This window comes from Bos indicus x Bos taurus, chromosome 29, assembly GCF_003369695.1.
Source record: "Bos indicus x Bos taurus breed Angus x Brahman F1 hybrid chromosome 29, Bos_hybrid_MaternalHap_v2.0, whole genome shotgun sequence".
NCBI classification, from domain to species: domain Eukaryota; kingdom Metazoa; phylum Chordata; class Mammalia; order Artiodactyla; family Bovidae; genus Bos; species Bos indicus x Bos taurus.
The window spans coordinates 45915888-45943132 of record NC_040104.1 but is presented as its reverse complement, the minus strand read 5'-3'; the positions used below and the strand labels follow the sequence as shown (position 1 = coordinate 45943132).

Sequence of the window (27245 nt, the reverse complement as noted above, 5' to 3'; positions counted from 1 at the left end):
TTTGTCTTCTTCTTCTGGGACTTCAATGATTCAAATGTTGGGGCATTTAACATCGTCCCAGAGGTCTCTGAGGTTTTCCTCATTTCTTTTAATTCTCCTTTTTTCCCCTCTCTGCTTAATTAATGATGATCGAACACAAAGAGCAAATATTAAAAGCAGTAAGAGAAAAGCAACAAATAACACACAAGGGGATTCCCATAAGGATAACAGGTGACCTTTCAATAGAAATTCTTCAGGCCAGAAGGGAATGGCAGGATGTACTTAAAGTGATGAAAGAGAAAACCCTACAACCCAGATTACTATACCCAGTAAGGATCTCATTCAAATATGAAGGAAAAATGAAAAGCTTTATGAACAAGCAAAAGCTGAGAGAATTCAGCACCACCAAACAAGCTCTTCAACAAATGGTAAAGGATCTTCTCTAGATAGGAAGCACAGGAAAAGTTTATAAACTTGAACCCAAAACCACAAAGTAAATGGCAATGGGATCATACTTATCTATAATTACCTTAGATGTAAATAGGTTGAATGCCCCAAGCAAAAGACAAAGACTGGCTGAATACATACTTAAGACCCCTATATATGCTCTGTACAAGAGACCCACCTCAAAATAAGGGACACATACAGACTGAAAGTGAAAGGCTGGAAAAAGATATTTCACACAAATGGAAACCAAAATACAGCAGGAGTAGCAATACTAATGGAGAAGGCAATGGCACCCCAATCCAGTACTCTTACCTGGAAAATGCCATGGATGGAGGAACCTGGTAGGCTGCAGACCATGGGGTCGCTAAGAGTGGGAAACAATTGAGTGACTTCACTTTCACTTTTCACTTTCACACATTGGAGAAGGAAATGGCAACCCACTCCAGTGTTCTTGCCTGGAGAATCCCAGGGATGGCGGAGCCTGGTGGGCTGCCATCTATGGGGTTGCACAGAGTCAGACACGACTGAAGTGACTTAGCAGCAGCAGCAGCAATACTCATATCAGATAAAATAGACTTTAAAGTAAACGCCATGAAAAGAGACAAGGAAAGACAGTACATAATGATCAAAGGATCAACCCAAGAAGAAGACATAACAATTATAAATATATATGCACCCAACATAGGAGCACTGTAATATGTAAGGCAAATGCTAACAAGTATGAAAGAGGAAATTATCAATAACACAATAATAGTGGGAGACTGGAGCTATCCCACGTTGAAGGTTGTTGGGAAACGTAGTGCAAAATAGCCGTAAAAGGAGAAAGTCCTTGGGAAAATGGTGAAGGGCCAGAAGTACGCAGCTTTGCACTACGGACAGAAAGACATCTCCTGCCTTTGGTTATGCTCGGCGCCAAGAGTTAATAATAAATAGGGATGTTACTTGTGAGAGCGGGTGGTGGGAGAAGCCCATGAGTCGTTTAGAGCACACTGTCCTTGAAATGTTTCTACTGATTATGTGTTAACTCCGTATGCGCTCTGCTGGCCGCATACTTTAAGCTCTGTTCCTACTTCTATAAAAAAGCTTGACTGAGGAAATAAACTTGTCAGTCCTTGCAAGAGACTGTCCAAGTGTCCTTCTTTCAGGTTCGACGCTTCCAAGTCCCAGGGAGAAAAACCCCAACAAGTGGCACCCAAACAGGGACTTGAGAGAAAGGCTGAACAAAGCGACGAGCCCCTGCAGAAAGAGGTAAGCAGGATGGGACAACATAGCAGTAAAATTCCTTTCATTTCTATAATGCATCATTTTTTGAAACAAAATGGTATTAATGTTTCAAGAGATCAGCTGTATGACTGCTATCATATACTAGTGGAACATAATCCATGGTTCCTGGAGGAGGGGACTCTTGATCTTGATGTATGGAAAAGGGTTAAGAATAATGTTTTGTGAGCATATGGGCAAGGAGTTCGCATTCCTTCTCAATGGTGGGTTACCTGGTCACTCATACGGGCTGTCATAGAACAAATTGAAGGACATAATGTTGATTTGGAGGTAGAGACTGTTCAGTCTTTGCATGAATACGAGCTTGATGAACAAGACATGCAAGGTGCTTTGAACAGCAAGAATGTCATGCTCAATCAAACACAAACCCTGGAAAAACAACTTGAGGATGTATCTATTAAGGATGTGCCAAAACCGAAACTGCTTAAGGCGGAAGTCATTTTGTTCAGTAGACAGCCCAAATCTGAGGCTTTTCCTTCTGCTCCATCTGTAACTGCAGTCGCTAACCTTGCTCGTAGTAACCGCTTCACTCCTCCTCGGGAGATGCCTGCTTGTGCTTTCGCTTTCCCAATACAATTTGATCAACCCGTCCAGGGTCAAAATTCTTGGGATGTTATAGATTTTAGCATGTTGTTTAATTTTAAGAAAGCATGTACTCTGTGTGGACCTACTTCTCCTTACTGTATAGAATTTCTCAGCGGATGGGCTGACCATTGGATGCCATATGATTTTTTTCAAGTAGCAAAGATGGTTTTAAATCCTCAACAATTACTGCAGTGGCAAATGTGGGGTGGTGATGAGGCCTGACAGCTGATGATTGACCAGCAATCTCGTGGTAACCCTGCCAATTTAACCTATGATATACTGACTGGAACAGGGACTATGGCCGATGTAATGGCACAATTAGCTAATGTTACCCTTGAGATGTTACATTTCATTAAAGAAACTGCCTGCAGGGCATGGGCAAAGGTTGATAGCGCTAACTCTGATGGTTCATTTGTTAAGATTATTCAAGGACATGAGGAGGAATATTCTCAATTTATAGGAAAATTAAAGGATGCAGTTGAAATATCTATTAAGGATGTGACTTTACAAAATATTATTTTAAAACAACTTGCTTTTGAAAATGCTAATGAGGAATGTCGATCTGTGCTCAGACCTATTCAAGAGACTGGCTATCTTATGGAATATTTGAAAGCATGTAGGGACATCGGATCTATGTCCCATAGAGCAAAATTGGCAGCATTGGAAACCTTTAATGTACAAAAGGCTGCTAATACCAAATGTTTTAACTGTGGGAAGCCAGGCCATATGAAAAAACAATGTCGCCTGCCAACACAGGCCAGAAAAAATAATACTACTTCTAATAGGAAGAGACCCCCAGGAGTATGTCCAAGATGTAAAAGGGGGTTTCATTGGCTGAATGAATGTCATTCTAAATTTGATAAGGATAGAAACACTTTGAACCTCAGTGCACAGCAAAAACAACAGGGAAACTGATAAAGGGACCATCCTCTAGCCCCACTACAAAAGGAGGACCTAGCGTTATGACGCTACAAGCAGCTACATCTAAGAGTGCTTGCATTGATATACCTAGTCCTTATGATATGGAACTAATAGAATTATACAACCCCCACAAAATTCCCACTGGACATTATGGCCCGATTCCACCCGGGACAGTGGGACTGATTTTGGGACACAGTAGCTGCACAATGAGAGGTTTAATGGTTTTGACCAGTGTTGTGGATGAAGATTATGAAGGGGAAATACATGTTATGGTAAATGTTGTGAAAACGGGAAATGCATACTTATAAAAAAGGGAACGTTTTGCACAGTTATTACTTTTGCCATATGTTAAACCAATGAAGGCATCTGATAAAGTTCGGCAGGGAGGCTTTGGCAGTACCAACCTTACTGCTGCACTATCCACCTTATTAAAGGAACATCAGAAACCCATGCTTACTTTACGCATACGGGGAAAGAATTTCACAGGCAAGTTAGATACTGGAGTTGACATTTCAATCATTAGAGCTGCAGAGTGGTCCCTCAATTGGGGTAAGGTTGTGGCTCCTTCTAGACTATTAGGAGTCGGTGAAGCTGATGCCACACAAACTTTTGTCAGTGCATCCTATTTACAAGTGTATGGCCCTGATCAAATTGTAGCTTATCTTAAACCACATATTACTAATATCCCTATCAATTTATGGGGATGGGATTTTCTTGAACAAACGAAAGCCACAATTTCTTTAAATGAACCTTTTTAATGGGGGCCATTGAGTTAACAACGCTGCCCCTCGAATGGGAATCTGATACCCCAGTATGGACACCTCAATGGCCCCTAACTAAAGAAAAATTGGCAGCTCTTATGCAATTAATGAACAATTACAAAAAGCTCATATAGAACCTTCATTTTCCCTGTGGAATTCCCCTGTTTTTGTAATAAAAAAAGAAGTCAGGAAAATGGCGAATGTTGAAAGATTTAAGAAATGTTAATAATACCGTGTCACCTAGGGGCCCTTACAGCCCGGATTGCCTTCCCCTTCTATGGTACCAAAAGGATGGTCTGTAGTTATTATTGACTTACAAGACTGCTTTTTTACTATACCTTTGCACCCTAAAGATAGAAAACGTTTTGCCTGAGAAAGAGTGAAAGGGTTAGTTGCTGAGTAGTGTCTAACTCTTTGCAACCCCACCAGGCTTCTTTGTCCATGGAATTTGCCAGGTAAGGTTACTGGAGTGAGTAGACATTCCCTTCTCCAGGGGATCTTCCAGACCCTGGGACTGAACCTGGGTCTATCTCATTGAAGGCAAATTCTTTACTGTCTGACCTTCAAGGAAGCCTAGTCTAACCTAAATGTGCTCAGAACACTTGTGGTAGCTTATAGTTGGGCAAAATTATCTAACACAAATCCTATTTTATAATAAAGCATTAAATACTTTATTAATATAAAGTTGATGTAATTTACTGAATGCTATACTGAAAGTGAAAAACAGAATGGTTGTTTGGGTGCAGAGTAGTTCTTTACCCTCAAGACCGCATGGTTTACTGAAAGCTGTGGCTAGCTACTGTGGCCCAGCATCATGAGAGAGAAAAACAGAGAGAGAATTGTACTGAATATCAGTAGCTAGGGAAAAAATCAAAATTCAAAACATGGTTTCTACTGAATGCATATAACTTTTATACCACTGTAAAGCTGAAAAATCACAAGGACCATCTGTATTTAATGGTGATTTTCAGTTGATAACACTGTATTGTATAGTTGGATTTTGCTGAGTGTAGAACTTAAATGTTCTCTCACACAAAAAAATGATAAATATGTGAGGTGATGTATGGGGGGAATTCTTTCATAATATATACCATAATATACATCAAATAATGGACAATTATACTTCAATAAAGCCAAAGAGGAAAATGACTGAAACTAGGTTAAATGTATTAAATGTATTTTGACAATATTTTCAACTCATGATGGGTTTTTGGGGACCTAACTATGTAAGTCAAGGAATATATTTGGATATTATGCATCATGTAACTAAAAATTTGTACCTTTTTACCAACCATTTCTTTTCCCCCACCCCTGGCAACCACTTTTCTACTCTCAGTTTCTAGGAGTTTATTTTATTTTTTTGATTCCACATATGATGCCATGCAGTATTTATCTTCATCTGTCTGGCTTATTTTGCTTAGCATAATGCTCTTCAGATGCATCCATGTTGTTACAAATTACAGAATTTTCTTCTTCTTTTTTAAAAAATCAAGTCGCCAGTGCAGGTTCGATGCACGATACTGGATGCTTGGGGCTGGTGCACTGGGACGACCCAGAGGGATGGTATGGGGAGGGAGGAGGGAGGAGGGTTCAGGATAGGGAACACATGTATACCTGTGGCGGGTTCATTTTGATATATGGCAAAACCAATACAATATTGTAAAGTTTAAAAATAAAATAAAATATATTAAAAAAAAAAAAGAAAACGTTTTGCCTTTTCAGTTCCTTCTATAAATCACATGGCTCCTGTTAAAAGATTCCAGTGGAAGGTGTTACCTCAGGGGATGATGAACTCCCCTACCATTTGCCAATATCTCATATCTGTTTTATTACAACCCATTAGAGACAAGTATGCTACTGCATTTATAATTCATTATATGGATGATATACTTCTCTCTATGGAATCTGAACTCTGTTTACAACAGTTATATAATGAAGTTACTATTACTCTTCAAAATCATGGCCTGCTTGTTGCACCAGATAAAATTCAGTGGAAAGCACCCTTTAATTATTTAGGACGTGTTATGGAAGAATCTAAAATCAAACCTCAAAAAACTCAAATTTCTGTGCAATCTCTACGCACGCTGAATGATTTTCAAAAATTGCTAGGAGATATTAATTGGCTGCGGCCATCTGTCGGCATCCCCACCTATGCCTTACAAAGTCTATTTAAAATTTTATTTTTATTTATTTATTTTTTTCTTCCAATTTTATTTTATTTTTAAACTTTACATAATTGTATTAGTTTTGCCAAATATCAAAATGAATCCTCCACAGGTATACATGCGCTCCCCATCCCGAACCCTCCTCCCTCCTCCCTCCCCATACCATCCCTCTGGGCCGTCCCAGTGCACCAGCCCCAAGCATCCAGCATCATGCATCGAACCTGGACTGGCAACTCGTTTCCTACATGATATTTTATATGTTTCATTGCCATTCTCCCAAATCTTCCCACCCTCTCCCTCTCCCACAGAGTTATTTTTTTTTATTCTTATATTCCATTTCCAATGTAATATTTGAAGTTTTGGTTTTCTTTTATTTCCGTAACTTCTTTTATTTTAAATTCATGTTTCTTTTCTCTTATATGGAAAATATTGTTAACCAACAACATTAAACAATTACTTATGCATAGAGGGATCCCCCGACCCTAATAGCCCTAGGCATCTAACAAAAGAGGCCAAAGAAGAACTGGCCTTAATGGAGAAACGCATTCAACAATCTTTCAACTCGGCTAGATTATGATCAACCAGTTTCTTTATATATATTCCCCACAGAACATTTGCCCACAGCAATTATAGCTCAACATAGCCCAATACAATGGGTATATTTACACACTAAACAGTCTAAAAAATTGTATCATTTATTGAGAAAATAGGGCACTTAATTGTGTCAGGAAGAAGCCGTGTACAAACTTTGACTGGATTTGATCCATATGCAATACACGTTCCCTTGACAAGAAAGGAATTGCAAATTGCCTTATAGTATAACCTGACCATGCAAATGGCATTAAGTGATTTTCAGAATGTTATCTCATTTCATCTGCCGAAAGGAAAATTTTGGGACTTTCTACAATGTACTAAATTCATTGTAACGAATATCATTCATCCCAGCCTATTATCAATGCACCCACCTATTTCATTGATGGCAACAAGAAAGGCATAGCTGGGATTGTCGGCCCTGATATCAAAGAGAAATTACCCACTACCTATTCTTCAGTACAAAGAGTTGAATTGTATGCTTTATATGCTCTTTTGTCGCTTCAACCATTATCCTTCAACATATATACTGATTCCAAATACCTTGCTTCCCTTTTTCCTGATTTTGTTACCGCCTTTTTATACAACCTAGATGAAGAATTATGTACTCTCTTTTCACACTCAAGCTTTAATTCATTCACGTACAGAACCTTTCTTTATTGCACGTATACACGCTCATTCAGGTTTACCTGGCCCTCTGGTCGCAGGAAATGATGCTGTTGATAGGCTCATAGCTCCCATTTTTACATCTGCCAATGATGAACATGCTAATCTTCATACCAATGCTAACAGATTGCACTCTAAATACCATATTCCTCTCACGGAAGCGTGGCATGTTATTAAAACCTGTGATGTCTGTGCCCCTCTGCACGTGCATACTATGATTTCAGGAGTTAATCCCTGAGGGCAACAGCCTAATTCCCTTTGGCAATCTGATTTCACTCACTGCTCCTTAGGAAAGTTTTCTTTGCTTCTTGTCTCAGTTGATACATTTTCAGGCTTTATCTGGGCAGAAACTGTCTCTTCAGAATTCAGAAAACACAATATTTCTGCACTCTTACTCACCTTTCCTGTTATGGGGATTCCTTTTGTCTTGAAAACCGACAATGGACCTGCATTCACCTCGCATTCGTTTCATTCATTTTTATCAGAATGGAACGTCACACACATTAGAGGAATACCCTATAATCCTCAGGGGCAAGCCATTATCGAAAGAGCCCACTGCACCCTAAAAACTCATTTACTAAAACAGAAAGGGGGAATATGGAAGAGGAGGTACACTTCTTATCCTATGAACCCTCAATTACTATTATCTTTAACTCTTTATTCCCTAAATTTTTTAAACTTAACAAAAAATAATTCTGACACTCATGCATATAGACATTTTGCAGAAGACCAAAACAGCAAATTAGAAATCAATACACCAATATGGTATAAGCAGTTTAATCAGTGGCTGCCAGGAATCTTACGACTCCTAGACAAGGGTTATGGTCTTGTCATTGCAGATGGAGAGGAAATCTGGGTTCCCCTTTGCCATGTCCGTTGCCGAGAGGGACCCCAAGACTGGACTCCCTTGGGAAGTGATGAAGTTGACATGAAGGGTCTCATCAATGACCCTGGAGGAGCCAATGAGGATCGTCTGAATCCTTACCCGACATGGGCTCAAGTGAAAAACATGACTCGTCAGGCTGAGCAGACACTGAAGAGCACTGGAACTCCTATGACTCCAGATAAGCTGTTTCTGACAATGTTATCTGTTCTTTCCTGTTCCTCTGGGGTAAGTGCAGAGTATGTTTATTGGGCATACATGCCCAACCCACCACTTCTGTCCATAATGGATTGGGTAGATAAAGCCCCTATGATCTTTACTAATGATAGCATGCATTTCCCAAGTCCCTGGTCAACAAAGCGACCAATCCATGAAGAAGATGAGGGAAAGCCAATCAATATTTCCATGGGATTCAAAACCTGTTTTGGATCTCATCCCCTTTGCATGACTATCTTCCCGCAGTGGTGGGCACACTCTGCTAACAATGGGACTGCTTCACATCTGGGAATGTTTGCCGTGGCATCTTTCTTACTTGATGGTTCCGAGCGACATTATCCAGGCCAGATAGCCAACTATTTGAACTCGTTTTTTCAACCAGAGGAACCTACATGTCATACTGTATCTTGGAGAAGAAAACAGGAGATACAACTGTTACATTGGTCTGATTGTCGAAGCCAATTTGGGAAAGTTTCTATAATTCAGCAAAATCATACCAATCATACATTTATATTTGTTGACTGGGGACCTCACGGTTTGTTTGTAAACTGTTCTGAAGAGCAGGAGGAACATCATAATTGCTCCTGGTTTAATAGATCAAACATTGGAGGCTTTCATAAATCCAAGACAAGTTTCTGGACTGATAAGGACATACTGCTGAATTGGTATAACGGGGGCTTATCACCCCCACGACCCAGGATTGTCGTCCCCATTGTGGGGCCAGAGCAATGGCACATTTGGAAAATTCCAGCAGCTTTAGAGCACTTCGCTAGTGTTTTGGGGACTGTGGGTGTGTTTCATCCTTCTAATTACACCTTCCTATATAATAGTACTGGCTATATTCAATCATGTGTTCACCTTCCATACTTGTTTATTGTAGGGCATTTTGATATTGACTTATCAGCCAAGATTGTCAATTGTACTGCATGTGCATTGTATACCTGCCTTAATCACACCATTTCATATCACAATGCTAGCATTGCACTAGTTAAACAAAGATCTGAGTTATGGCTTCCCATAAACTTAACTGAGCCTTGGACTGATTCTATATTTCTTTCTGTACTGTTAAAAACTGGGTTTAGGCGATCTAAGCGCATCCTTGGGTGGATTATTGCAGGCATCTTAAGCCTTATCTCCATTGTGACTGTAGGAACTTTGTCTGGTATGGCTTTACATAATTCTATACAAAATCATGATTTTATCAGTGCTTGGCACAAAGACTCTCATGATCTGTGGACTCGACAAGCTCAAATAGATCAGTAATTACAAACACGAATTAATGAGTTACAAACTGTGGTTATCTACTTAGGAGATCAAATGTAGCAACTGACTTTCCAAACACCTATGGGCTGTCACTGAAATTTTACTTCTTTTTGTCTGACTAACATGCCCTATAATAGCACTGAATATCCTTGGAATAAGGTTAAGGCACATTTGCAGGATCTCACAAGTAACTCAAGTTTAGACATTTATTTGTTGAAACAACAAGTTGCTAATTTTCAAATTAGGGTACCTAGGGAATTGTATAGTACTCAATTCTATGATACTTTAACCAAAACCCTATTGTCTCTAGACCCTAGAGCTTGGCTTTCAGGAAGCAATATTTTCATATATGTATTCATCACCCTGCTCTTTTTGTCCTTGATTATAGGATACAGAAGTCTCTAAAGACTCCATGCTTCCCACAATGGAGTCCAACTAGCCGCCGCTGTGCTTAATTTAAAAACAAAAGGAGGATATGTTGGGAAATGTAGTGCAAAATAGCCATAAAAGGAGAAAGTCCTTGGGAAAATGGTGAAGGGCCAGAAGTACGCGGCTTTGCACTATGGACAGAAAGACACCTCCTCCCTTTGGTTATGCTCAGGGCCAAGAGTTAATAATAAATAAGGATGTTACTTGTGAGAGCGGGTGGTGGGAGAAGCCCATGAGTCATTTAGAGCACACTGTCCTTGAAATGTTTCTACTGATTATGTGTTAACTCCGTATGCACTCTGCTGGCTGCATACTTTAAGCTCTTTGTTCCTGCTTCTATAAAAAAGCTTGACTGTGGAAATAAACTTGTCAGTCCTTGCAAGAGACTGTCCAAGTGTCCTTCTTTCAGGTTCGTCGCTTCCAAGTCCCGGGGAGAAAAACCCCAACAAAGGTCAGGAAGAGTGGTGGTGAGGAGATACCCCTCGTCCAAGGTAAGGAGCAGTGGCTGCACTTTGCTGGAGCAGCCATGAAGAGATAACCCACGCCCAATGTAAGAGAAACCCAAGTAAGACGGTAGGTGTTGCAAGAGGGCATCAGAGGACAGACACACTGAAACCATACTTATAGAAAACTAGTCAATCTAATCACACTAGGACCACAGCCTTTTCTAACTCAGTGAAACTAAGACATGCCCTTGGGGCAAACCGAGATGGGCGGGTCATGGTGGAGAGATCTGATAGAATGTGGTCCACTGGAGAAGGGAATGGCAAACCACTTCAGTATTCTTGCCTTGAGAACCCCATGAACAGTATGAAAAGGCAAAATGATAAGATACTGAAAGAGGAACTCCCCAGGTCAGTAGGTGCCCGATATGCTACTGGAGATCAGTGGAGAAATAACTCCAGAAAGAATGAAGGGGTGGAGCCAAAGCAAACACAATACCCAGCTGTGGATGTGACTGGTGATAGAAGCAAGGTCCGATGCTGTAAAGAGCAATATTGCATAGGAACCTGGAATGTCAGGTCCATGAATCAAGGCAAATTGGAAGTGGTCAAACAAGAGATGGCAAGAGTGAATGTCGACATTCTAGGAATCAGCAAACTCAAATAGACTGAAATGGGTGAATTTAACTCAGATGACCATTATATCTACTACTGCAGGCAGGAATCCCTCAGAAGAAATGGAGTAGCCATCATGGTCAACAAAAGAGTCTGAAATGCAGTACTTGGATGCAATCTCAAAAACGACAGAATGATCTTTGTTCGTTTCCAAGGTAAACCATTCAATATCACAGTAATCCAAGTCTATGCCCCAACCAGTAACACTGAAGAAGCTGAAGTTGAACGGTTCTATAAAGACCTACAAGACCTTTTAGAACTAACACCCAAAAAAGACGTCCTTTTCATTATAGGGGACTGGAATGCAAACGTAGGAAGTCAAGAAACACCTGGAGTAACAGGCAAATTTGGCCTTGGAATACGGAATGAAGCAGGGCAAACACTAATAGAGTTTTACCAAGAAAATGCACGGGTCATAACAAACACCCTCTTCCAACAACACAAGAGAAGACTCTACACATGGACATCACCAGATGGTCAACACCAAAATCAGATTGATTATATTCTTTGCAGCCAAAGATGGAGAAGATCTATACAGTCAACAAAAACAAGACCAGGAGCTGACTGTGGCTCTGATCATGAACTCCTTATTGCCAAATTCAGACTGAAATTGAAGAAAGTAAGGAAAACCACTAGACCATTCAGGTATGACCTAAATCAAATTCCTTACAATTATACAGTGGAAGTGAGAAATAGATTTGAGGGACTAGATCTGATAGATAGAGTGCCTGATGAACCATGGAATGAGATTCGTGACATTGTACAGGAGACAGGGATCAAGACCATCCCCATAAAAAAGAAATGCAAAAAAGCAAAATGGCTGTCTGGGAGGCCTTACAAATAGCTGTGAAAGAAGAGAAGTAAAAAGCAAAGGAGAAAAGGAAAGATATAAGCATCTGAATGCAGAGTTCCAAAGAATAGCAAGAAGAGATAAGAAAGCCTTCTTCAGTGAGCAATGCAAAGAAATAAAGGAAAACAACAGAATGGGAAAGACTAGAGATCTCTTCAAGAAAATCAGAGATAACAAGGGAACATTTCATGCAAAGATGGGCTCGATAAAGGACAGAAATGGTATTGACCTAACAGAAGCAGAAGATATTAAGAAGAGGTGGCAAGAATACACCGAAGAACTGTACAAAAAAGATCTTCAAGACCCAGATAATCACGATGGTGTGATCACTGACCTAGAGCCAGACATTCTGGAATATGAAGTCAAGTGGGCCTTAGAAAGCATCACTATGAACAAAGCTAGTGGAGGTAATGGAATTCCAGTGGATCTATCTCAAATTCTGAAAGATGATGCTGTGAAAGTGCTGCACTCAATATGCCAGCAAATTTGGAAAACTCTACAGTGGCCACAGGAACGGAAAAGGTCAGTTTTCATTCCAATCCCAAAGAAAGGCAATGCCAAAGAATGCTCAAACTACTGCACAATTGCACTCATCTCACATGCTAGTAAAGTACTGCTCAAAATTCTCCAAGCCAGGCTTCAGCAATACGTGAACCGTGAACTTCCTGATGTTCAAGCTGGTTTTAGAAAAGGCAGAGGAACCAGAGATCAAATTGCCAACATCCGCTGGATCATGGAAAAAGCAAGAGAGTTCCAGAAAAACGTCTATCTCTGCTTTATTGACTATGCCAACGCCTTTGACTGTGTGGATCACAATAAACTGTGAGAAATTCTGAAAGAGATGGGAATACCAAACCACCTGACCTGCTCCTTGAGAAATCTGTATGCAGGTCAGGAAGCAACAGTTAGGACTGGACATGGAACAACAGACTGGTTCCAAATAGGAAAAGGAGTCCGTCAAGGCTGTATATTGTCACCCTGCTTATTTGACTTCTATGCAGAGTACATCATGAGAAACGCTGGACTGGAAGAAACACAAGCTGGAAGCAAGATTGCCGGGAGAAATATCAAGAACCTCAGATATGCAGATGACACCACCCTTATGGCAGAAAGTGAAGAGGAACTAAAAAGCCTCTTGATGAAACTAAAAGTGGAGAGTGAAAAAGTTGGCTTAAAGCTCAACCTCCATAGATACCACAAAAGAGAAGAGGGAGCATCAAGCAGAACTGAGAGGAAAAGCAGAACCTGCTGTGGAGATTCAGATGGATGTTCCCCCATTACACTTCCACCATCACATCAGGCTTCCTCCCAATACACACACTGAACTTGTGACATGAAAAGCAATGCTATTTTACAGAAAAGCAATCATATTGTACAGTTTTTTTTTAACCGATATTTTACAGAAACTCAGTTATGTAAATTCTTCCAGAATTTTCCTTCATTAGAGAAATAAGCCATGAAGATCTTTCATATTAGTACACGCAGATTTTTATACTTTTCATCTTCTATATAGTATTACTTTGTGTGAGTTTAACAGGTCATACAGAAATTCCATTCTTGAAATGCTGATCTTTAAAAGTTTAGGAAATTTTTGCATCTTATTGTGAAATAATTGTAGAACTGTAGAAAAATTGAACAAAAATGACACAAAAGAGATTTATCAAATACCCCTTCACCCAGATTATTATTCCCCTGAAATTATCAGTCTCTTAAGTTGTATTTGTCAAAGCAACTATTATCTCTAAATTTTTTAATTCCAAAATTTATTTATGTTGCAACTGTTTTTTACAATATTTTCTTTTTCCTTTTCCAGGAACCCATCCAGGAATGTCTATTGTGCCCATTGTCATGTCTCTTCTGGTTTGCGACAGCTTTTTTCTTGATTTTCATAACCTTTACCATCTTCAAACATACTGTCCAGGTCTTTTGTAAAATGACCCTCTGTGGTGGATTTTCTTATAATTAGACTGGGTTTGTGTTTTTGAGGTCCATATAGTCAAAGCTACGGTTTTTCCTGGTGGCTCAGGTGGTAAAGAATCTGCCTACAATGCAGGAGACCCAGGTTCTATCCCTGGGTTGGGAAGATCCCCCAGAGAAGGAAATTGCAACCTAATTCAATATTCTTGCCAGCAAAATCCCATGGACAGAGGAGCCTGGGAGCTACAGTTCATGGGTCATAAAGAGTCAGACACAACTGAGCAATTAACACTTTGAGAGATGTGTTTTCCATAGTCATGTAAAGATGTGAGAGTTGGACAGTAAAGAAGGCTGAGAGTTGAAGGATTGGTGCTTTCAAATTGTGGTGCTGGAAAATACTCTTGAGAGTCCCTTGGACAATCAATCCTAAAGGAAATCAACCTTGAATATTCATTGGAAGGACTGAGGCTGAAGCTGAGGCTTCAATACTTAGGCCACTTGATGCGAGGCATGGACTCGTTGGAAAAGACTCTGGTGCTGGGAAAGACTAAGGGCAGGAGGAGAAGGGAGCAACAGACAACAAGATGGTTGGATTGCATCACCAACTCAATGGACATGAGTCTGAGCAAACTTTGCTGAAGTCTCCAGAGTTGCAAAAAGTTGGACACAACTTAGCCACTGAACAACAGCAATTGTTTTAGAGAGAAACAGCACAAAGATGCATCATTCTTCTTACTGCATCCAATCAGAAGTATCTGGTATCAACCTGACATAACTGTTGATGTTAAACATGATTGCTTGGTTAAGATAGTATTTGGAAGATCTCTCACCTGTAAAGTGAAAATTATCTATTATTATTCTGTTCTATGAAATAAAACAAAGTAACTAAATCTTGTCTATTCTTTTTAAAAAGGTAGATTATGCTTTGATTTCTGAGGGTTGATGTTGTTGTTCAGTCACTAAGTTATGGCAGAATTTTTGCTATGCCATGAAATGTAGTGCACCAGGCTCTTCTCTCTGCCACTGTGTCCCAGAGTTTACTGAAACTGATGTCCACTGAGTTTGTGATGCTATCTCACTGTCCCATCTTCTACCACCTACTTATCTGTTTCTCTTCAATCTTGCCTAGAATCAAGATTTTTCCCATGAATTGGCTCTTTGCATCAGGTGGCCAAGATATTAAAGCTTCAGCAACAGTCCTTCCAATGAATATTCAGGGTTGATTTACTTTAGAATTGAGTGTCTTGATCTCCTTGAAGTTCCAGGAACTCTCAAGAGTCTTCACCAACATCACAATTTGAAAGCATAAATTTTTTCAGTGCTCAGCCAATGTGAGCATTATGGACCAACTCCCACATCTGTACAAGACTACTGGAAAAACCATAGCTTTTACTATTTGAACCTTTGTCAGCAAGATGATGTCTCTGCTTTTTAATACACTGTCTCGGTTTGTCATACCTTTTCTTCCAAGAAGCAAGCATCTTTTAATTTCACAGTGGCAGTCATTGTCCACAGTGATTTTTGAGTTCAAGAAAAAAAAAATCTGTCAGTACTTCCACTTTCTTTCCTTGGATATTAGCCATTAAGTGATGGGATTGGATGCTATGATTTTAGGATTTTTAATGTTAAGTTTCAAGTCAACTTATTCATTCTCCTTTTTTACTCTCATCAAGACTCTTTAGTTCCTTTTCACTTTCTGCCATTAGAATGATATCATCTTCATATCTGAGGTTGTTGATATTTCTCCCAGCAATCTTGATTCCAGCTTGTGATTCATCCACCCTGGCATTTTGCCTGATGCTCTCTGCATATAAGGGCTTCCCCAGTGCCTTAGCGATAAAGAACCTGCCCTCAATGCAGAAGATGTAGGAGATATAGGTTCCATCTCTGGGTAGGAAAGATCCCCTGGAAGAGGACATGGAAATAAGCTCCAGTATTCTTGCCTGGAGAATCCCATGGACAGAGGAGCCTGGTAGGCTTCAGTCCACAGTGTCGCAAAGAGTCAGACACAACTGTAGTAACTGAGTGTGTGCGTGTGCACACACACACACACACACACTCCATATAAGTTAAATGAGCAAGGTGACAAAATACAGCCTTATCATATTCCTTTCCCAATTTGGAAGTGGTTCCTTTTTCCCTGTCTGGTTCTAACTGTTCCTTTTGATGCACATACAGGTTTCTCAGGAGATAGGTAAGGTGGTCCAGTACTCCTATGTCTTAAGAATTTCCTACAATTTGTTGTAATCCACACAGTCCAAGTTTTAGTGTAGTCAGTGAAGCAGAAATAGATGGTTTTCTGGAATTCCTTTGCAGAATTTGATCCAACAAATGTTGGCAATTGGATTTCTTGTTCCTCTGCCTTTTTGAAATCCATCTTGTACATCTGAAAGTTTTCAGTGCATGTACTGCTGAAGCCTAGCATGAAGGATTTTGAGCATAACCTTGCTAGCATGTGAAATGAGGACAATTGTAGGGTAGTTTGGACATTCTTTAGCATGTCCTTTTTTGAGATTGGATTGAAAAGTGGCATTTTCCAGTTCTGTGGCCTCTACTGAGCTTTCCAAATTTGCTGACATATTGAGTGCAACAGTTAAATGGTATCATCTTTTAGGAATTAACTTGTTCAACTGGAATTCTATCACCTCCACTAGCTTTATTTGCAGTAATGCTTCCTAAGACCCACTTGACTTCATATTCCAGGATGTCTGGCTCTAGGTTAATGACCACACTATCGTGGTTATTCAGGTCATTAAGAACCTTCTTATACAGTTATTCTGTGTATTCTTGCCACGTCTTCTTAATCCCTTGTGTTTCTGTTCAGTCCTTACCATTTCTGTCCTTTATTATTCCCATCATTGTAAGAAATATTCCCTTCATATCTCCAATTTTCTAGAAGAGATCTCTAGTTTTTCCCATTCTATGGTTTACCTTTATTTTTTACATTGTTCATTTACAAAGGCCTTCTTATCTCTCCTTGCTATTTTCTGGAACTCTGCATTCGGTTGGGTATATCTTTCCTTTTCTCCTTTGCCTTTAATTATTCTTCTTTCCTCAGCTATTTCTAAAACCTTCTCAGACATCCACTTTGCCTTCTTGCGTTTCCTTTTTATTGGGATGGTTTTGGTCACTGCCAGCTGTACAGTGTTATGAACCTCCATCCATAGTTCTTCAGGCATTCTCGCTACCAAATCTAATGCATTGAATTTATGTATGACCTCCACTGAATAAAGGTTTTGATTTAGGTCATACTTGAAGAGCCTAGTGGTTTCCCCTACTTTCTTCAATTTAAGTCTGAATTTTGTAATAAGAACTCACAATCTGAGCCACAATCAACTCCAGGTCTTGTTTTTACTGACTGTATAGAGCTTCCTCACTTTGGGCTGTAAAAAACATAATCAATGTGATTTTGGTATTGACCATCTGGTGATGTCCATGTGTAGAGTCATCTCTTGGGTTGTTGGAAAGGGTGTTTGCTTTGACAAGTGTGTTCTTTTGAAAAATGTCTATTAGCCTTTGCCCTGCTTCATTTGCAATATGAGGCCAAACTTGAATGATATTCTGGGTTTTTCTTGACTTTCTACTTTTGCATTTCATGTTGTATAATGTAAAGGACATCTTTTTTTGGTGTTAGTTCTAGAAGGTGCTGTAGGTCTTCATAGAACAAATAAACTTCATTTCTTCCATATCAGTGGTTGGAGCACAGATTTGGATATTTGTGGTACTGAATCATTCACCTTGGAAACAAACTGACATCATTTTATCATTTTTGAGATTCCACCCAAGTACTGCATTTCAGACTCTTGTTGACTATGAGAACTATTCCATTTCTTCTAAGGGATTTTTACCCAAAGTAATAGATATAATTGTCATCTAGAATTAGAAATATAGTTCATTAAATGGAGATATTAAATTCATACAGTGTTTTTCATTTATTGTCCAAACAACTATAAATTCAGCATATGACTTTTTAGTGAAGATTGGATTGTGATAATTGGATTAAGTAGGTTTCAAAAGTTTGACTTCAATCATGGCATCTTACAGTGTTTTCAACACTGCAAAATCTAATCATGTGCACCTATATCTATTTACAGGGCCCATAACACTATCACTTGGAGGAAATGGGTGTGGTCTTCAGAGAATTTATAAAGCATCTCTTGAAGATGCAAACTCCTTCTTCTCCAGAGTCTAATAGATGTCTGGATTGAAGTAGGTTGCACTGTGGAGACTTTGGAAACTTTCTGCCAGGAGGAGGTGAGCACCTAAGCTGAACTGAATTTAACAAAGTTACTTAAGGAACAGGAGTAGAACATTTCATCAACTGTATCCAAAGGTGAGTTCTATCAAGGTACAATGAAATTCTGCTATGTTCACTTCAAAATGAAACTTTCAGTGACTGTGAACAGAAAGGTAATTTTTTTTATCAGAAATATCTATAAGTGAACGCTGCATCAAGCATTTATTCCATGTGGGATTTTTAAACTAGTAACTTATTTTACCAATACTATGTTAAGAAGTGAAAGAAAGTGAAAGTCACTCAGTCATGTCTGACTCTTTGTGACCCCATGGACTCTGTCTCTTTTTTTGACCAGGCCTATATTCTCACCCTTGGAAAGAAGTCACCTCTCCTATTCAATTTCTTATAGACAGGGAAGAAAACAGGAATAATATAGTTAAAGTAAATATTTGGTCACAGAATATGATAACTGAAAGTATATATTCATGCCCACTTTCTCTCATCCAAATGCTTTTCATTACCTCTTTACTTGTATGGGTCTCATCCAAGAAAACAAGTTGTTTTTTTTTTTTAAGTTTTTTAAATGACTTAAAATTTTAAAATAACTGTTAATAAGTTAGTTTTAATATATTTCTATTTATAATATTAAGCTATTTCATCACTATTTCATGACCATATGTTATTATATGTTTTTATGTCTTAAAAGAGTTTTCTAGAGACATGAATATTTATAAAACACACGTGTGTGTGCTTAGCCCCTCAACTGTCTGACTCTTTGTGAACCCATGGACTGTAGTCTGCCAGGCTCCTCTGTCTATGGGATTTTCCAGGCTAGAATACAGGAATGGGTTGTCATTCCCTTCTCCAGAGGATCTTCCCAACCCAGGGAAATAAAACATATAATACTCCTAAAATGTTCAACATAATGTCTACAATTCATAGATGAATATGAATTAATGGATTAAATTAATCAGAAAGTCTTCTTGAGATGGTCACATTTGCTATCATTTTAAAGTCCTCACTTTTCAGTCCATAAGTGAAAAGTGTTCAAAATAGATCCAATCAACTGGTAAAGATTCCAAAGAAGTGGAATGGGCAAAAAGGGAAATATAAGAAAATAAAGAATCTGATGTTTTTCTATTAACCAAATGTCTGGAATTTCTATTGTAGAGAGGAAATCCTTGTATATAATAAAACATATTTCTTTGGTTTATTAAATAATTGATTATTTTTTTACTGATTATTGTTAGCTGGGAATATTCACCAGTTCAAACTATGACAGGCTCTGGTGGTTTAAATTGACTCCAGGAAAAATTGTTTTCCTGAACGAGCAATGACATATTTTTTTTTTCTCTTGTAAGGAGTAGTTTTGTTATTTAAGTTATAAGCAAACACTGACCTGTTTACAGTTTTTCCTATTTCTGTATTTAGCATTTAGAAATATGGATTCAGACACACTGGAAACTTTCCAGAATGAACTCACCTACTCCATCTGCATGAACTACTTCCTGGACCCCGTCACCATAGACTGTGGGCACAGCTTCTGCTGTCCCTGTCTGAGCCTTTGCTGGGAAGAAGACTGGATTCCAAAGAGCTGCCCTGAGTGCAGGAAAATATCAGCAAAGCCCCATTTCACAACGAATATTGTCCTCAAGAGCCTGGCTTCCCTTGCCAGAAAGGCCAGAGCTGACCACGACCACAGTTCTGAGGAGCAGATCTGTGTGACACACCAGGAAGCCAAAGGCCTCTTCTGTGAGGCTGACCAGACCCTGCTTTGTGGGCCCTGCTCTGAATGCCCCGAGCATGGAGCTCACAGCCACAGTTGGATACAAAGGGCTGCTGAGGAATCCCAGGTAGGTGATGCCTCTAGAGCAGTTTGGGATCTAGAGGCTCCTAAGTCAGAGAAGAAGACGAGGATGCTATCATGGTGATGGGATGGAGATAGTGGAGGTGGGATTTTTCAGTGTGGATCCTCACATATAATGTGTCCTTTCAGTGTTGTTGCCCAATTGTCCGCACATTGAAACGCAGCATCCCGGGGTGGGTGGCGCCAGGGACACAGGTTTCTGATGGGAGCTTGATGCTTTCCTAATAAAGCTATATAAATATGAGTCTCAATTTCTTAGGACATGTATTTGAGTATCTGTAATGTTTCCCCAATTCTCTAGCATACACTTCTGTCACTCTAATATTCAAGCGTTAGATGCAGATTAGTGTGGGAAATTCTGACCACAGCATTCTAACTCAAGGTTTCTGTGTAACCAACAGCTGTCTTTGATCATGAATAGATGGATGAAATTTTCATTTTCATCTTCTATGTCACTAAATCCCATGGATATTTTGCAGGAGAAATTGCTGAAGAGAATGGGCTTCTTCAGGAAAATAAGAAAAGAAATGGACACCATTCTGAATCAGGAAGCTTAAAAAACTTGGTCATTTAAGGTAAGAAGAAAAAGTTACTATTTATTTGTATAGATATTGATATACTTCTAGCTTTTAGACCTGTTTACATTCTCATTAAAGGATATTAATCTCTTCCCTTGAAAAGGTGTGGTTTCAAATGACCTATCAGTTATCACAATGAAACAGGCCAATACATGCTAGTTCAAGGAATGCTAGTACATGGGAAAACCTCGGCATGAAAAGTGTTCCTAGGCCAAATGTTGAGGATTTGGTTAAAACTTCTCAGAAATGAAGTATAATACAACACTGCACTCAATGTTACTCTCAAGTAGAGAAGAGGAATAGAGTAGTACCTAAGGGGAAAAGAGGGCATATTTTAAAAACTGTACAAAATTAGACTTACCTCATTAAAGAATATTTAGAAAAATCATGGCAAGGAACAAGCAGAAAACAAGATCCACATTAGAGAGGAAATAATTGATGGAGTAAGAACCCTGAAGAATCCTGAGGGCAGAATTTCAGACCCTTCAGATGGCTTGATTCAAACAGGGAAAAACTAGAATTCAGAGAAATCATGGATAGAAAGATATGTGAGGCAAACAGTTTGTCAAGAAATTTCTTGATGACATCTAGGAAATGATATTTGATTTTTTTTAATGTAAACATAAGCAATGCTTTGAATCCTCTATCCCCTCAGAAATATGTGGCCTTAAGGAAGATGATGATTAAATTTGAATATTAGAGGATGCATCCGTTGCTTCAGGGGGAGGAGAAACTGCATCTGGAGGCCCTGAAGAAAGAAGCCAAGGATATTTGTCTACAACTCAAGGACAGTGTGTTCAGAATGGCTCAGTACAGAGAAAGTCTGAGAGAAATGTATGGAGAGCTGACTGGGATGTGCCACAAGCTGGACACAGAGCTGCTCCAGGTGAGAAAGGAATGTCCAGCCTCAGAGAGAGAAACACTCTTCTAGATGAGCTGCTGTGACACTGAAATATTACCTGCATATACTGTTACTCTCAGCTAGGGTATGATGCCAGTAGACTCCGATCATTATATTTGTCTAATCACTTATTTCACTGTATCCTGGTAATCTTTGAAAGATTTTTGCCCATTTCCTAGCTAAAATATGACTATATTTTTCAGTGTGATCAGGAGTACTATCCAGGCCAATGATCCAAAATCAGAAAAATTCTGTGACCAGGTGAAAGTTAATATTCTTGGAGTAAATCTCAATATGTGTTCCCCTAAATCTTTGTCACTCTCCATTATCCCAAATTTTCTGGAGACATTGAAGTTTTGCCTGTTCTCTAGGCAAGATTTTTAGAACAGTCATCAATTTCACTCTAATTTGTTTTATATGGTTCCCTGTTTTGACTCAATTGTTTTGTTAAATGGTGAGCTCCGTCCTTTGGAATAGCCCTGGCAATTAGTAATAATGGAATCCTAGGTGTTGCTGCATCATTACACACTCTTCTGACCTCCTTCCTTCCTTAATGTGCCCCAAGGGAGCCCCTCATGTTTTAGCTTAGGGTGAGTTATTAAGATGTCTTCTGAGTATGCCTTAGAAGAGAATTAGCAAAACAATCTTATAGAACAAAGAATAGAGAAGAAATAGAGAAGTAGCAAAACAATATTATTGAGTGAAGGGATGGAAATCTCATGACCGTTTTTTTTTTTTTTTTTTCCCCTTGTTGCAGGCCTTGGGAAACATATTGCAAACATGAGTATATACTAATGCTTTTTGAATTCTAGAACGGTTGTTCTCTTTTTTAATAAACTGGATGCACAGTCATTCCTTAGTATTGTTGCAGGAAAGGGGACCCCTTCCAGGGCCTTAAAGCAGGCCTTTGTCTAACACTTGGAAATGAATTATCCAAGGAGACACATGTGCTGACAAAGCAAGAGACTTTTTTAGGAAGGGCGCTGAGGCAGAGAGCAGGAGGGAAAGGGAACCCAGGAGGACTGCTCTGTCACCTGGCTTTCAGCCTCAGGGTTTATGGTGATGGAACTCGTTTCCGGGTTGTCTTTGGCCAGTCATTCTGACTCAGAGTCCTTCCTGGTGATGCACACGCTGTTCAGCCAAGATGGATGCCAGAGAGAAGGATTCTGGGGGGTGGTCGGACTTGTGGTGTCTCCTTTTGAACTTTCCCAAACTCTTCTGGTTGGTGGTGGCTTATTAGTTCTATGTTCCTTACCAGGGCCTCCTGTCATAAAACAACTCATGCAAATGGTTACTATGGTGCCTGGCCAGGGTGGGCAGTTTCAGTCAGCATGCTTCCCCTAACAGTAGCATGGGAGATTGTTTTCAGGTCCTCCCCAATATCTAAATTCCAGGATGCAGGATTCCTTATACAAAATGCCATAGTATTTGCAGTTAACTTACAAGCATGCTCCAGTACATTTTGTCATCTATAGACAATTTATAACAACTAACATATACAATGTAAGTTAAATGCAATGTCAATAGGTCCTTGGCCTGTGGAATATTCAATATTACTTTCTGGAATTTTTTCTCAGTGTTTTCCATCAGAACCAGGGATAAGGTTGTGAAAATGGATAGATTGGGAATTTCATATTGACATGTACACATTGCTAAGTTGCTTCAGTCATGTCCGACTCTGTGCGACCTCATAGACGGTCTCCCACCAGGCTCCCCCATTCCTGGGATTCTCCAGGCAAGAACACTGGAGTGGGTTGTCATTTCCTTCAATGCATGAAAGTCAAAAGTGAAAGTGAAGTCGCTCAGTCGTGTATGACGCTTAGCAACCTCATGGACTGCAGCCTATGAGGCTCTTCCTTCCATGGGATTTTCTAGGCAAGATTATTGGAGTGGAGTGAGGTGCCATTGCCTTCTCCATATGTAGTACACACTACTACATTTAATATATACTTTAAATAGCTTTGTCCCAGAAGTACTTCTTATAAAATACATAAATAAATGCATAAATAAACAACCCAGAATTTACAAATTTAATCCTTGTATAATTCTATAGGAGTAGAACCTTCATATATAGATGACCAATATTGTCTTTTTGGTTATTTTCTATTTTATTTCAGAAGAATTTGAATCCTTGGCCTCTAAAGTTTTCTTTTTCATTTGGCTGAAATCAGTATATCTGAAAACATTCTGGCATTCTGGGCTATGTTTTACCCACTCACTCCATCCTCTCCAGCCTCACCACAATAAAACTTTAGAAGGAATTTTCTAATATCTCATAGAGGAAATACTACCCCAGTGAGTTGGAAGGTAAAAACGGCCCGAAAGAGGCAAATTCCCTAAGAATAATAAGAGGAACTGTGCTTTCATTCTGAGGAGTAGTAGTGACTCAGTCTTTCATCATTGCAAGCTCCCTTGTAGGCAGGACCTCAGAGTGGCTTTGCTCTGCCCACTGAGAAGTTAAGACCTTTTGGACTAAGGTAACCAGATTGGAAGGACTGATGCTAAGGCTGAAACTCCAATACTTTGGCCACCTCATGCGAAGAGTTCACTCATTGGAAAAGACTCTGATGCTGGGAGGGATTGGGGGCAGGAGGAGAAGGGGATGACAGAGGATGAGATGGCTGGATGGCATCGCCAACTTGATGGACATGAGTTTGGGTGAATTCCGGGAGTTGGTGATGGACAGGGAGGCCTGGTGTGCTGCAAATCATGGGGTTGCAAAGAGTCAGACATGGATGAGTGACTGAACTGACTGACTGAACCAGGTTGCAATTAGAGACCCTAGCTGACCTGACAAGAGCTAACAGGTCTGGTTCAATGACCTCTTCCCTGTAGACACTGAATATATCCTTGATGACAACTTGCTGACTGAAATCTCTTGCTGACTGAACTTTTTCTCTCTGTACAATGCCCAGGATCTTTGTATTACATGAGATGGAATAGAGGAAGGGAATGAGGTTCAGTGAGTTGAAAACTGGACTAATGTCTGAGAACAATGAGGAAGTTGAAATTTGATATAATTTATATTTAGGAAAAGATATGGTAAAATTTTTATATTCCCCACTGTGTAGAATATTTTATATATACAATTCACCTCAAATTGGAGAATTCTAACAAAATGTCCTGGGTTAAAAACTACTTTCTTTTAATGGTCACATGATTACACTTTGGCCTTGAAATGTAACGGGTGTCATTTGTTACAGGACTGACTTGGCAGAGATGCAGAAGCCTCAGCCCATGAACCCAGAGCTCACTTATTGGCGTGTCTCTGGAATTCTGGACATGCTTAACAACTTCAGAGGTAAGGGTCAGCCCTTTGGTGATCAGAACTGCATTTCTTTAGAGCTTCCTAGGAAGGTGATTTGTATTGTTATTTTTCTGAAATAATGGTAGTACATAACTTCCTAGAGTTGTTACATCTTCTCTGTCTCTATAGTTGGATTGCAAAGATCAAAGGTGGACTTTCCAACCTGTAGTTTAATGAAAATTCAAAGTCATATACACGTTTAGTTACATTTGACATAGACAAAGCAAAAGGGAGCAAGCTAGTTGCTCATGTGGTTCCAAAGAGACAGAATATTTAGGTTTCAGAGTAGTCATCAATATTGTGTTTATTCAGGTTATTTCACTTTTGGAAGGTTAAATGTGGCATTGCTGGATTTTAATGTGTTCTGCATTTCATGTGCATTTTTTACCCATTGTACAAAGAACATTTATTGTCCCTAAAATCAGGAGGCAGTGACACAAAATGACACAAAACGCACAAAACGACAAGTGGCCTAGGTAGAAGAACTGCAATGCTATTAGATAAACCTCAAAACAATCAAAAGGCAAGGAATATGTGAACAAAGTTAGCCAGACACCCTTTCAGAAGCTTTCAAGCTGTTCATTTATGGATTTCTATCAAATGTCATGACCTTTGGAGATATCTTTGCTTTGGGTTTCTTTGGAGAAGGGAAAAGGGAAAAAAAAAAAAAAAACACAACTCACTAGGTAGGGAACTCTACCTTCTGCCTCTCAGAGACCTGGAAATCCCACTTGCTAACCTGATTTCTGCTCTTTCTGCAGTGGATAACATTCTGAGTCAGACAACGACCATTCACCATGCGATCCTCGATGATGCAAGTGTGATGTTCAGCGATAACGACCACGGTGCGTCCAGACAGCCCCGGGTTGTGGAGGGTGTTGTGTCCTGGGAAGCTCAGGCCTTTTCCTCTGGGAGGCATTACTGGGAGGTCTTTGTGACTCAGTCCTCCAGCTGGATTCTGGGGGTCAGTAAGGACATCTTGGTAAGCGATACTAACTTCAGTATTTATTCTGAAGAAGCATTTGTTCTATTTTCTAAGAAGATGAATGACCATTATATTCTCTTCACCAATTCCCTACCCTTAGTTCAGTTTGTGAAAAAGCCCCTGAGTAGGATTGGTGTGTTCCTGGATTATGACAATGGAGCTGTGAGCTGCTATGATGCTTTCAGGAGTTCCTTCATATATAGTTTCCTTCCTTCCTCCCTCTCCTCCCCTCTGAAGCCTTTCCTTTCCCTTGGATCTCTGTGCATGTCAGGTTCTGTGACCATTTATTTTTCCTTCTCCTCTGAGGAAATCAGAAGTAGAAGATATTAAGAAGAGGTGCTAAGAATACACAGGAAAACTGTATAAAAAAGATCTTCACGACCAAGATAATCACGATGGTATGATCACTCACCTAGAGCCAGACATCTTGGGATGTGAAGTCAAGTGGGCCTTAGCATCACTATGAACAAAGCTAGTGGAGATGATGGAATTCCAGTTGAACTATTTCAAATCCTAAAAGATGATGCTGTGAAAGTGCTGCACTCAACATGCCAGCAAATTTGGAAAACTCAGCAGTGGCCACAGGACTGGAAAAGTCAGTTTTCATTCCAATCCCCAAAAAAAGGCAATGCCAAAGAATGCTCAAACTGTCACATAATTGCACTCATCTCACACGCTAGTAAAGTAATGCTCAAAATTCTCCAATCCAGGCTTCAGCAATATGTGAACTTCCAGATGTTCAAGCTGGTTTTAGAAAAGGCAGAGGAACCAGAGATCAAATTGCCAACATCCACTGGATCGTGGAAAAAGCAAGAGAGTTCCAAAAAAACATCTATTTCTGTTTTATTGACTATGCCAAAGGCTTTGACTGTGTGGATCACAATAAACTGTGGAAAATTCTGAAACAGATGGGAACACCAGACCACCTGACCTGCCTCTTGAGAAACCTGTATGCAGGTCAGGAAGCAACAGTTAGAACTGGACATGGAACAACAGACTGATTCCAAATAGGAAAAGGAGTATGTCAAGGCTGTATATTGTCACCCTGCTTATTTAACTTATATGCAAAGTACATCATGAGAAACCCTGGACTGGAAGAAGCACAAGCTGGAATCAAGATTGCCAGGAGAAATATCAATAACCTCAGATATACAGATGACACGACTCTTATGGCAGAAAGTGAAGAGGAACTAAAAAGCCTCTTGATGAAAGTGAAAGTGGAGAGTGAAAAAGTTGGCTTAAAGCTCAACATTCAAAATACAAAGATCATGGCATCTGGTCCCATCACTTCATGGGAA

At 39.6% G+C, this 27245-nt stretch overlaps 2 protein-coding genes across 3 annotated transcripts; both read left to right on the top strand.

Annotated features, from left to right (window-relative positions):
• The first annotated feature begins 1227 nt into the window (after positions 1–1227).
• LOC113885836 (endogenous retrovirus group K member 25 Env polyprotein-like) lies at positions 1228–14213 on the top strand. Of its 2 annotated transcripts, XR_003509333.1 has the most exons (4): positions 1228–1674; positions 8236–8507; positions 10597–10678; positions 13969–14213. XR_003509333.1 is itself a non-coding variant. In XM_027531551.1 (2 exons), exon 2 carries the CDS (start codon positions 8325–8327, stop codon positions 9756–9758), a length of 1434 nt encoding a protein of 477 aa, XP_027387352.1. In that variant the 5' UTR covers positions 1228–1674; positions 8236–8324; the 3' UTR covers positions 9759–10573. The 2 variants fall into 2 exon arrangements, 1 of the variants encoding a protein (XP_027387352.1); XM_027531551.1 differs by lacking the exons at positions 10597–10678; positions 13969–14213 and having other exon boundaries at positions 8236–10573.
• Positions 14214–17372: 3159 nt separating this feature from the next.
• LOC113885840 (tripartite motif-containing protein 64C-like) lies at positions 17373–26297 on the top strand. The gene is made up of 7 exons (XM_027531556.1): positions 17373–18405; positions 19741–20162; positions 20656–20751; positions 21410–21640; positions 22413–22435; positions 24859–24956; positions 25724–26297. The coding sequence occupies exons 4-7, from the start codon at positions 21458–21460 to the stop codon at positions 26275–26277; spliced, it is 858 nt and encodes a 285-aa protein (XP_027387357.1). The 5' UTR covers positions 17373–18405; positions 19741–20162; positions 20656–20751; positions 21410–21457; the 3' UTR covers positions 26278–26297.
• The last annotated feature ends 948 nt before the right edge of the window (positions 26298–27245 follow it).

What these genes read in the sequence shown, in the direction of transcription:
- LOC113885836 (XM_027531551.1), top strand. Translation starts at nt 8,325, where the DNA reads ATGAAGGGTCTCATCAATGACCCTGGAGGAGCCAATGAGGATCGTCTG.
- LOC113885840 (XM_027531556.1), top strand. Translation starts at nt 21,458, where the DNA reads ATGCATCCGTTGCTTCAGGGGGAGGAGAAACTGCATCTGGAGGCCCTG. An exon ending in TGGACACAGAGCTGCTCCAG is followed by an intron (nt 21,641 to 22,412) that starts GTGAGAAAGGAA and finishes CCCTTGTTGCAG; the next exon opens with GCCTTGGGAAACATATTGCA. An exon ending in CATGCTTAACAACTTCAGAG is followed by an intron (nt 24,957 to 25,723) that starts GTAAGGGTCAGC and finishes CTCTTTCTGCAG; the next exon opens with TGGATAACATTCTGAGTCAG.